This window comes from Lupinus angustifolius, chromosome LG18 (genome assembly GCF_001865875.1).
Source record: "Lupinus angustifolius cultivar Tanjil chromosome LG18, LupAngTanjil_v1.0, whole genome shotgun sequence".
NCBI classification, from domain to species: Eukaryota; Viridiplantae; Streptophyta; class Magnoliopsida; order Fabales; family Fabaceae; genus Lupinus; species Lupinus angustifolius.
Genome location: NC_032026.1, coordinates 9,184,704 through 9,196,483, shown reverse-complemented (window position 1 = coordinate 9,196,483; position 11,780 = coordinate 9,184,704). Strand labels below are relative to the sequence as shown.

At 32.2% G+C, this 11,780-nt stretch overlaps 1 protein-coding gene across 1 annotated transcript; it reads right to left on the bottom strand.

The window, feature by feature from the left end:
- On the bottom strand, positions 927–4,950 carry LOC109332353 (abscisic acid 8'-hydroxylase 4-like). Its single transcript, XM_019567308.1, has 9 exons — positions 4,658–4,950; positions 4,240–4,564; positions 3,685–3,834; positions 2,354–2,602; positions 2,139–2,228; positions 1,926–2,004; positions 1,708–1,814; positions 1,319–1,437; positions 927–1,183 (listed from the first exon to the last, which is right to left on the bottom strand). Exons 1-9 carry the CDS (start codon positions 4,873–4,875, stop codon positions 1,090–1,092), a joined length of 1,431 nt encoding a protein of 476 aa, XP_019422853.1. The 5' UTR covers positions 4,876–4,950; the 3' UTR covers positions 927–1,089.

Genomic DNA, 11,780 nt, shown 5'->3' with positions numbered 1-11,780 from the left:
AAAATATGTGCTCCCGTAAAAGAAACAACAATGAAAATATATATGTTATTTAAAAATCTCAAAAGTGTACTAAGAAGTGTCATAAGTGCATTAACCATTTCTAACTCTCAAATTTACTAATCATATTCTTATACAGTGAGCGAGATTGTAATGATTTCCTTATTGATCAATTATTAATTTAACAATATATTTATGAAGAGACCAAATTTACGAATTCATTAAGTTTAAAGTATAATTAAGAAAAAAAATATTAATTCATAATGATTACTTGCTATATAAATAAAGTAGAAATTAAATCGATCAATTAAGGATGCCATTGATTAACTATTAGTTATTGTAATTTTGTCACTATATTTCAATTAATTATATATTCATTAAAAGTAGTAACTAAGTCCATGTTAAACTTACAGCTCAGAAAGATGAAAAGAGGATTGGACATGCATTACCAATGCAGAACAAGGATTTAGTTTTTACTTTTAATAATTATAATAAGTTTAAACATTAGTAGCCAAATTACAATAATTAACTCATGAATTGACAAGACATATTTAACTGACATATCAAGTAACTATTGATGGATTTTATTTGTTGGGTATCAGAGCCCTTCATCTACAACATAGTTGCAATCTTAAGCATTAAATTATATATAAGTTTAACATGTCAGTCAAGCATAAACGGTTATATATTATATAGTCTCGATTTGTTTAAGATAATAATGAAGCTAATATCGTACTATAGGTAAACTTGAAAGTTGAAACTATCATGGGGGACCATATGGAAGTTCAAAGTTACAAATTAAAGACTTTAGAACCATTGAGTTCCAAAGCAAAAATCATCAGTTGATTACATCTTCATTTTAACTACCAATGACACTCTGATAGTCTGATTAACTAACTAATGACACTAGGCTATGACACTATTTATAATATCATAGATATGACATTTCCTTAAATTAAGTAGAGACAATTAGAACTTGACCTCAATATAAAAAGAGGAGGTTGGGGTGGCAAGGAATATCAATATTTTTATATTAATATTATACATGAAAAATGGATGATTTTATCATAGCACTTAGCACCTCATTTGGGCCTATTCATTTTTCCAAAATCTTGTTGGTAAACCATGAAGAGGAACTGGGAATGGGCTATATTGAATTCCACTTTGATATCCCACCACCTCCCACCTGCCAACACAAATTAATGAACACAACCAAACGAGTATTACGAATTTTGTATGATGGTTTATGCTAAGTAAATAACATGTGAAAAAGAATAGGCATGTCAAAATTTGACCCAAAAAACTATAGAAATAATCTTACCTAAATTTGGTTACTAAATGGTGAATTAAAATCAACATGTTCAACTTGGCAAGCTCGTTTCCAGGACAAGAGTGCACTCCATTACCAAATGGCATAAAAGTATTGGGCTTTGGAGCAATCTGCAGCCATACAGAATTGAAATTTTATTGCTTTGGAAGCATAAAGTTTTATTTATTTCTATATTTTTTAAGAAGGATTTAATATTAATGCACTATTGATAATATAAGAGTTTTTTATTATGTCACCCCATTATCTATTACAATTCGTATTTTAACTACAAATGAATCATTTAATGAATGTGTGAAAAACTTTATATATACCTATTAAATTTTAAGTATTTCTTTGACTAAGTAGTGGGCAAACCCCTTATTGTGTTAAGCACAACCTACCTCAAACCTTGAAGGGTCAAAATTGTGAGGAGCAGGGTAGAATTCTGGATTATGGTGGATGTTTCTGAACAGTGGCATTACTTTCCAACCCTTTGGTATGAGATATCCTGAGCAATAGGACAACAGAACATTTTAGAAACCATGCAGGAAATAGTAGAACATTTTGAAAATTCAACTTCCTAAAAATGTTAAGAGAATATTCTGTCTCAAGTGCTTACCCTTGTATTCTACATCAACCACAGCTTCTCTAAAGGTAAAAGATATTATGCTTGCCATTCTAAGGCTTTCCAATATTACCTGCAACATTTATCCTTATAAGAAATCCATTCATGAAGTTACCTTCAAATTAAACCAAGACTTGAAATATTTTGCTAGTTTGCATTGCATTTTTTGGCACTTTGGTAGTATATATATACATGTATATACTATACCTTATAAGTAATTGGCATATTTCTGGTTTGACCCCAAGTCAGTGGTATCTTCCCTCCTTGATTAGCTTCATATATTTCCATTTGTTCTGCCTGCAATACAGTTCCATTGACTCATTCAATTAGTATTATTATTATTATTACTATTATAAAATTTCAACCCTTATGGCCTACATGGATTTGGAAAATCTTTATTTTGGGGGACAAAAACAACTTACTTTTATTGCTTCAAGAAGTTTCTGGTCATCATGAAGATACTTGAGAATCCAAGTTAGAACACTAGCTGTAGTGTCCTGAGCTGCAAATAGTACTCCAATTACATTATCAGCAATTTGGTCATCCCTTAGCATTTGTCCATTTTCATCTTTGTAGTTTAACAAGTGTCCCATGAGATCGTTTTCCATTAATCTCTGCTCCTTTCTCTTGCATATTATCTCACTTATAATCTTTCTGATTCTCTTCCTTGCCTTTAGATCATTTAAAAAAATATTCATTCAAGAATATTAAAGACATATATACAAGAAGATCCAAGTATATATATATAGTTGAATAACATATAAATACGCCTCCCTGAAATTTGTAAAAAATTATACCAAATTTGTTGGTAATTTTTTGGTAATATATTTATTTTGCATAATTTATTAAAATATTTACATTATTCTATCGGTGAGTGTTTTAATTAAAACCTAATTTATTAATTTTGGACAACACATAGCTCACAAACAATTTCATTATTCTATTTACATTGTAACACAAAGTCACACAATATTACAGGCTTGTACTAACAGTAACTTAAAGTGCCTTTTTGAAGTGCTTTTTACTAAAAAATTTGTTACACGATTCTCCTTATCCCTAATGAATTCATATAAAGTTTGTTATTTTCATTAATAAATTATTTATGCTATATTCTTATTTCCTTAATTTATAATTTGATATTGCAGTATGATGCTCCATGTTGGGGTGCATTTATAAACATTCTTAATATATTCTGAATTTATGTTATATCATATACTTATTCAATTATTAATCAAGATGAATTTCTTATTAATAACATGATGATTCATATTGAAAATGAAATAACCGAAATTTTACCTTTAATTCAATCATCGATTAATTTAAGTCTTTAAAAGAATGAGGAATGATATTTTAAATGAATGTATATTTTTCTTTAAACATATTTAGTTGTTAATTAATGTTATTTACTTGAAACTTTGAAACAATTATATATATTTATCTATGTTTTATTGTTAATAAATTAATTTTAGATATAAATTATAATTAATTATCATTGTCCTCCTCTAAATTTTAGATCAAGATCCGTGTGATGATAATTTATCTCCTCATACGAGGAGATCCTTCATTCTAAAAAAAGAGAATAAAATTTATTTCCTTTGGCCACTAAAATCATGACATGTGTTCTATTTTTTTAAATATTTTTGTAGAAAATAATTAAATAAGATATATATCATGATTTTATCCGGTAAATAAGATAAACTATGAGATACTTATTTATTTTTATTAAACATATAATTCAATTGCTGTAGCATACCGAGAGTGCTTTGGAGTATGCAGTTCCTGGTATCCTTGTTGGGAAAGAATTGTAGCCTTTCTCTACTATGTTGTAGTTCTCCTTAAGCTTCTCTCTATAGTTGTTGTCCAAGTGACCAAACACAGAAAGAATGCCAATATTGAAAGAAAACTGTTGGAGGGTCAAAAGAAGCCACAAATTAGAAAAATCATTTCTAAACAATAATAGAGGACCCAGTGACAAGAAATTTATGAGGGAACCACTATCAAATAATAACAAAACTCAACGCCATACATGCAATAAAAGTGTTGAATAAGACAATACATTTTCTACCATATTAATTATGTAATAGAGATAAACCAAAAGAAAATACTTAGAAAAATGAAGTTCATACCAAAAAACAGTTGGCGCAGGCACCATAGGCACACGCATGGTGAGAATATATCATTACTCTTGATATAGAAGTACAAATTTTTAAATTTTTGTTATTACGATCACGGTTGTGGTTGTAGTTTGAGAAATTCTAGTATTCTCTTCAAGTAAAAGAAATGAGAAGATTTATCAAACTATACCAACCTTTTTCATTTCTTGGAAAGAGTTGATGACGTTTTCACCAGAAACCCACGATTCCAAAGAGGAAATAACTTCATTTTCAATATCAGGAATGAGTTTTCTGATTGTTTGAAGAGAGAGTGAGGATTGAACCAACTTCCTAATATGAGTGTGGTAGTTTCCTTGGTGAAAGAACAATGCAGAAGGGCCTATCAGCTTCTCTTTGCTTTTAGGGTATGTTGGCTTAAACAAGTGAGCATGAGTCACCAACACAAACCTTGCAGCTTCAGGACTAGCCAGCATCACACATGAACAACCTAGTATATGGGTTTTAAAAATTTCCCCATATCTAAAATTTAAGATATATATATACAATTAAGTCAGCATGTTCCATGCAAAAGAAAAAAGTATCAATTTTTATTTTTTTTAATAAAACAAGAACCTTTTTTGCTTAGAAGCAAAGAAGACATTAGGGTCTTGAGAATAGAGTTGAGGAGTTTCTCCTATATAAGGCCAACCCATTGAGCCAGGGGGAAGTTTAGGCTTAGCTATATGTTGGGATTTCTTGTGTTTCTTTATTAATGGGTACCAAAGGAGTGTTGAGAAAAAGATTGATATGAATACTAAAATAGCAATAATCTCCATAAACACGCGTAGCATTGAAATGGTGAAAGAAAATAAGTGAAGAATGGGATTTGCTAGTTGTTGTTGGTATTCAAGTCAATGAATGATGAGTTTGAGTTGGATTGGTTTTTATAGAGCCAAGAAGGGGCATGGGGGCACTGGTATTTGGACAGAGATCACATATTAGAAGTGTCATTTTATCTTTTAGACCAATCAGATTTGAACAAATGATATAAAAATATTATTTTTTGTTTTTAAAATTTTTCTTTTTAGTTATTTGATAATATTTAATTGGTTTGAGATAAAGAATGTGCTAATACTATCAAAATTAGGTGATCTCTTTTGGGGCAGGGGAAGGATCTTTGTCTATGGGTGAAGACATAAAAATAAATATTCAATTTTCTTTAATAGACTTTGATATATTTTTATAGGTCTGATTTGATTAGGATATTTATCTAGTTAATCAAATTTAAAGTAGGAATCTATATAAAATACTGATTATTTTGAAATCATTCTTCATGTTTTAAATTTACTTATAACTTTGAGCATTGCTGTTCGGATAACAGAGGAGAATAGTCAACGGGAATTTTAGCATCAATCTATCACGTTTTAAGATGAAAAAGTACCAAATAACACAACAATTTTGTTGTATGCATCCATATGAATAACATTTGTTTCCTTTTGACTTTGTGGGAAATAATTGTGAGTTAGAAGTATATATATTTTCTTATATAAAATAATTTATCCTCTCTATTTAATAAAATTTCTATTTAATAAAATCATGACACTTGTTTTATTTTTTTAGTTTTTATAAATAATTTTTGTAGAAAATGATTAGATAGGAAATGTGTCATAATTTTATTAGTTGGATAAGATAACATATTTCCTAATATGAAGAAATATTTTTTTCTCATGTAAAAGATTAATAATAAATTTATGTGTTATATAAGAAAGAATTGTCATTTTTATATTCAAATGAAAAAATCTTAACTCAAATAAAACAAAGTAGAGATTCACAATCGTTAAATCAGTATTTTTGATCGTAAGACTACTAGATTTCTCATCAAATGGAGTGAGAAAATGAACGAGTAAGCAAATGGGAATTATCCCACAATTGCTTATGATAATCTTGTAAATTAAAGAATCTTGCATCAAATCCCGTAAAAACGTTATTGTTAACACATGATCTTGCAATAGTAAATTAAATTATACCTCATTCTCATTATTGAAGAATCAAAACAGGGTCCATATTTATATATAAAAAGGTTGCTTGAATAAGAAGCAATTATTGATAACTAACCTAATTGAAATTGACACCAAAAGTCCAACGACTATATTTTGCAGCAAAACAAAAAAAACTAATCCTCTAATAGCAAGAAGAATAAAGGTTATGTAATTGTGTATCGAAGAAGGATAGAGGTTGTGTAAAATCCCCATTCAAGTTGGTGAGTATATGTTAATTACTCCCAGCTTGGAAAGCAAGTAATGAAATGGTGTGGGTCCAATGGCTTTATGAGTATATCGGCATATTGTTCAGCAGAGAGATGGCTAGTAAATGGAGTAGTTGTTGAAGAAGCCTCTGTCGAACCACATGACAATCTATCTCAATGTGCTTTGTGCGTTCATGGAAGACATTGTTGTTGGCAATTTGATAAGCAGAAGCATTATCGCAATATAGCAAAGCTGGAGATGTGTATGAAATCTGAAGTGTTTGTAGGAGATAAGTGATCCATTGTATTTCGCACGAAGTAGAAGCAACTGCCCTATATTATGCTTCAGATGATGATCTAGCCACAATTTGTTGTTTCTTAGATTTCCAAGATATAAGTGAGTCACCTAAAAAGACACAAAGGCCAGAGATAGACTTCCTTGTATCTAAACATAATGCCCAGTCATAGTCAGAAAAAGCTTTCAGTATGAGTTTGGAAGATGACAGATAGAAAATGCCTTGACCAGGAGAGGATTTGATGTATCTTAGAACTCTGGCGAGGGCTTTCTAATAAGTTTTTGTAGGAGAAGCCATGAATTGGGTGAGTTGCTAGACAACGAATGAAATATTTGGTCTGGTGTTGGTCAAATAGAGGAGCCTTTTAACAAGTCTTCTATAGGAAGCAGGATCTGGATGAGGATCACCATCTCCTTGATGCAGCTTGGATGTTCTCACTATTGGTGTGGCAGCTGGTTTGGAAGATAGGAAATTTGTATCTGATAAAATGTCTATGCCCTCAGTTTGAGTGTATCCTTTTGCAACAAGCCTAGCTTTATATCTTTCTATGCTACCATCAGACTTATGTTTAATCTTGTATACCCATTTGGTTCTGATAGGAAGTTTATTAGGTGGAAGGTCAATTGAAGACCAAGTATGATTGTTATCAAGAGCATTAAGCTCATTCTGCATAGCTTCTATCTAGTGAGGTGATTTGATGGCCTGCTGATATGTTTTAGGTTCATATTCAGTAGAGATGGAAAATGTGTGATGTAAGTGTTTTGGTGTGAGGTTGTGATAGGACAGAATAGAAGACATGGGATGATTAGCCTTAGGTGTGTTTGTTGGATGTGTATGGTTAAGAAGGAAATGATGGAAGTCTTGTAGGTAGGATGGATGATTCTTATTTCTAGTGGATCTTCTTAGTTCAGTAGGTGGAGAGGTTGGATTACTAATAGGTTCAGATGGAGTTTGTGAGGCCATACTAGGAGGAAGTTGGGTTGGAGTGATAATTTGTTGAGTCCAGGGAGGGGATTCAAACATCAAATGGTCTGTGTTAGTAGTGAGGATATTGGGACCAGAAGGGGATTGTAGGGAAGGCTGAATGACAGCATATGGAAAAATATGTTCCTTGAATGTCACATTTCGTGACAGAAAAATTTCTCTGGTGTTAAGATCAAGAAGTAGGTACCCATTTGTTCCATATTGATAGCCTATAAGAAAACACATTTCTTGGCTCTAGAGTCCAATTTGGTTCTATTATGTTGAAGGGTGCATGCATAGCAGAGGCTACCAAAGACTTTTAGGTTATCTAAGTTTGGTTCTTGGTTATGTAAGATAGTAAAATGAGACTTGTGATGTAACACAAGACTAGGTAACCTATTAATTAAATAGGTGGCATGCTTAACATCATAGCCCCAATAAACCTTGGGTAGATGAGATTGGAAAAAGGATGACCATTGTGACATTCAAGAGATGTCTATGTTTTCTCTCAACCATAGAGTTTTGTTGAGGTGTTTCAACACAATTTGTTTGGTGTATTATGCCAAGGTTTTGGTAGAAGGAAGGCATGGTAAATTCAGGGCCATTATCTATCCTAATGGTCTTGATTACTTTATGGAACTGAGTCTGCACTAAAGTAGTAAAGTTTTGGACAAGGGTTATGACCTTCCCTTTAGTTTTCATTAAAAATAACCAAGTATGCCTACTAAAATCATCTATCACAATAAGAAAATATCTATGACCATGTATGGAAGGAATAGCAATTGGGCCTCATATATCTATGTGAACAATATAAAAAATGGAGTTGGTTTTATGCAGGCTACTTAAAAAAGGTAACCTGGTTAGTTTTGCCATATAACAGTAGTCACAAATATGTGAAACATTGTATTTAACATAAGAAAAATTCTTAGAAATGGTATGTAAAACATAATTGGAAGGATGGCCTAACCTTGAATGTCACAAATCAAAAGGAGTATTATGAGTCGTATCAGTAATGGTATTAACATAATATAAATTGAATCTACTTGAGCTTGCAGTCACATTGAGCACATATAAGCCATTCAGAGCTTTAATATGTTCAATCGTCTTCAAGGTATTCCTATCCTGAATAAGGCAATACGACTTGTCAAATATCAATCTGCAATTGAGTGAAGCAGTGAGTTTGTGTATTGAGATAAAATGATACTTGAAATTTGGTATATGCAGAACATCATAAAGAATTAAATCAGTAGATAAGGTGATAGTTCCATAATGTTTGGCAATGGTAGTTGATCCATTTGACATACTGATTGCAATAGGTTTAATTGATTGGTAATAGTGAAAATCAAATAAAGAAGGACTTACATGATTAGTGGCTCCACTATCTAATATCCAATAATGCATTTTACCTGAGATGTTATTGTTATCAGATGAATCAATGGTGGATGTCATGCCAGTGTTGGTCAGGCTTAATTGGTTAACATGATGTTGAGAAGGATTGATCTCTGCTTGTTGCAACAATGTGGTGAGTTGAGCATATTGTTCTGGATTGAATTGCAGGTTAGTTCTTTTGGTCTTATTAGTGCAATCAATGTTTGGTTGTGTCTCTGTAATGCTGTTGACAGATCCAATCATAGGTCTTGACTTGTTGTTGTAATTGGGAGAAATACCATGCTTAAAATAACATGTCTCTATAGTGTGTCCTTGTTTGCTACAATGAGTACACACCCTTATAGAATTGGATATGTTGTTGTAGGATCTTCCATTTGTTCTACCTATGCCCCTTGTGACATTAGAGAAACCTCTTCTAGATGATTGTCTCCAAGTCTGGTCTTGATTACTGGTATTGAATATGGCTTTATATTCTCCTAAGTTTTGTTCATTGAATTGACCTTCTGCTTGGACAATCAGGGAAAACGTTTTGTTCATGGAGAGTAAGGGTTCCATAAGGAGAATTTGGGACTTGGAGGTTAGGAATTGGTCATTCGGGCCCTTTAAAAAGTAGATCACATATTCTACTTCTCTACTTTCTTTTATGCTTTTAACTAGATTACATTTGCACTATATTCACAGGTACAAGCAGGCAATTGTCTTAAAGATTTTAAGTCTTCCCAAATGGTTTTGAGAGCAGTGAAGTAGGTGGAAATATCTCTATCACCTTGCTTAATAGAATGAACTTCCTGAAGTAAGTTGGACATCCTAAAGTAGTTTCCTTTAGAAAATCTTTCTCTTAAGTCTTGCCAAAGTTCTTGGGCACTATCTATACATACAATGATTTGGGCAATTTGAGGTGTTAATGTTCTTGAAATTCAAGAAACTACCATTGTGTTACATATTTCCCATATGTCAAATTCAAGGTCAGTGGTTTTAGGCATTCTAATTGTACCATCAACAAATTTATATTTGTTCTTTGAGAGCAAGGCTCTTCTCATGGATTTGCTCCATGTGTAATAGTTTGCACCTTCCAAGGGTGGAGATACAAGAATACACCCTGGGTTATCTTCAGGGTGAAGGTAATAAAGGTTGCAAGGGTTTTGCGAATCAATTATAGAAGTAATAGTGGCATGAATTCCTTGTGAATCATCAAAGTCTATGTCGACCATGTTTTTCAGAATAAGGGCATAAAACGCAGAAGTAGAGAGGGAAAAGAAATATGAATGAATGGAAAACCTTTACAATGAAACACCTTTACCTGGTCTCACAATTCAGAAGCGTATAACCAAGTATGGATGCTTTCAAGAAGAGCAACAAAGGTTTCTTCATTCCTCTCTTCGAGAATGGTTTTAAACAGAATGTAAGAAGTTTATGTGTAGCAGATTAACTATCATTAAGTATCATATCGTCAAGTAATAAAATCTATTGTTAGATATTTATGGAACGACAAGTGCATTGTATCGTCCAAGTAACAAAATCCGGTAAAATATCGGGATATCATCCTCAAGGACACAGTAGATTTACACTAATTCCTACAAGAATGAATTGAGTATATATTTACAATGATGTTTTTATAAAATTTTGTGTTCAGTTGTGAAAAATCATAAATTGAACGAAAAATAAGTAAAATAAAGTGGGATCGAAATGCATCGTTATTTCCTATTGACATCCATTGATTCAATTCCAAGTGACTTATGAAGTTAATGATTCAGATGCACATATCATTCAAATAATTCACATCAACCCCTTGACTATAAAATCCTTAGATAATCACTCAAATATTAATTCCTTGGATATTTGACCAATTAACTAGCATTAAGTTCCATGTAGAAGCAATTCATGTATCATTCTCCATTCCTAGAGCAATGAGGTATGAAGGAAGATGATTTAGGTTCAGTGTCAAGCTTAACTTTCCAATTAAACTTGAACCCAAGAACAATAAATTAGTCACAAAGTAAATTCATGCATTAAGAACGGGATGAAATTCCCAAAATCAAATAAAAATTACAATGGTATCAAATCCAGGAGTACAAAGGTTAGAAGATTACATTTCAAATCCCACAACAACAATTACTCCTTCTCGCTATTACAGCACTCAAATCATGAAATTATACAAGGAATAATGCGAAGTAGAATCATTTCCATGATTTCTATCATAATCTCTCTGTGTTTCTCTCTATTTTCGTGCCAAATATCTTCTAAAAAATGAATGGGATCCCTTTCTGACTTCACCAATATCAGTTCCAACTTCCAAACCCTCGCCAAGCTAGAGATTCTCGCTTGGGCGAGTAAATAAGAGGCTTTCAGACATGAGTACCTCGCTTGGGCGAGGATCCTTCGCTTATGCAAGGATCAGGCAGGACATCAGGACCATTTTAGCTCCAATTGTCGCTTGGGCGAGGGACACTAATGATTTCTGGTGACTTTTCTCCTATTTGTGGCTTGAGAGACCCTCTCCTCTCTTAGGTGAGGCTTGCGATGCTCAGAAGTACCAATGTTCTTTTTTTTCTCCTTTTTTTTCTTAATTCTTATCCTGAAACAACCTAAACACATAAAATTTCCTACACATAACAAGATTACTAAGTTATCAGAAATCTTACACAGTTACAACATAAATGCGCACTAAGTGCTCCAAAAGTATACAAATTTTCTTAACAATTTGACACTTAACAAACTCCTCCCCCCAACCTAGAATCTTGCTTGTCCTCAAACAAAGTAACAAAGTGTAATTCAGTTCAAAGTATCTGGTTTTTAAAAAATATTCATTCATCCAATCATAACATGGCTAGAATCATTCACTTGCTGTTCACAAAGACCTATT

Excerpts from the sequence above, each read along its gene's own strand:
- LOC109332353 (XM_019567308.1), bottom strand. The coding sequence starts at position 4,875 with ATGCTACGCGTGTTTATGGAGATTATTGCTATTTTAGTATTCATATCA. Across the intron at positions 4,565-4,657 it reads TTTGCTTCTAAGCAAAAAAG|ATATGGGGAAATTTTTAAAA; the intron begins GTTCTTGTTTTA and ends CTTAAATTTTAG. Across the intron at positions 1,815-1,925 it reads GGTTGATGTAGAATACAAGG|GATATCTCATACCAAAGGGT; the intron begins GTAAGCACTTGA and ends CCTATTGCTCAG.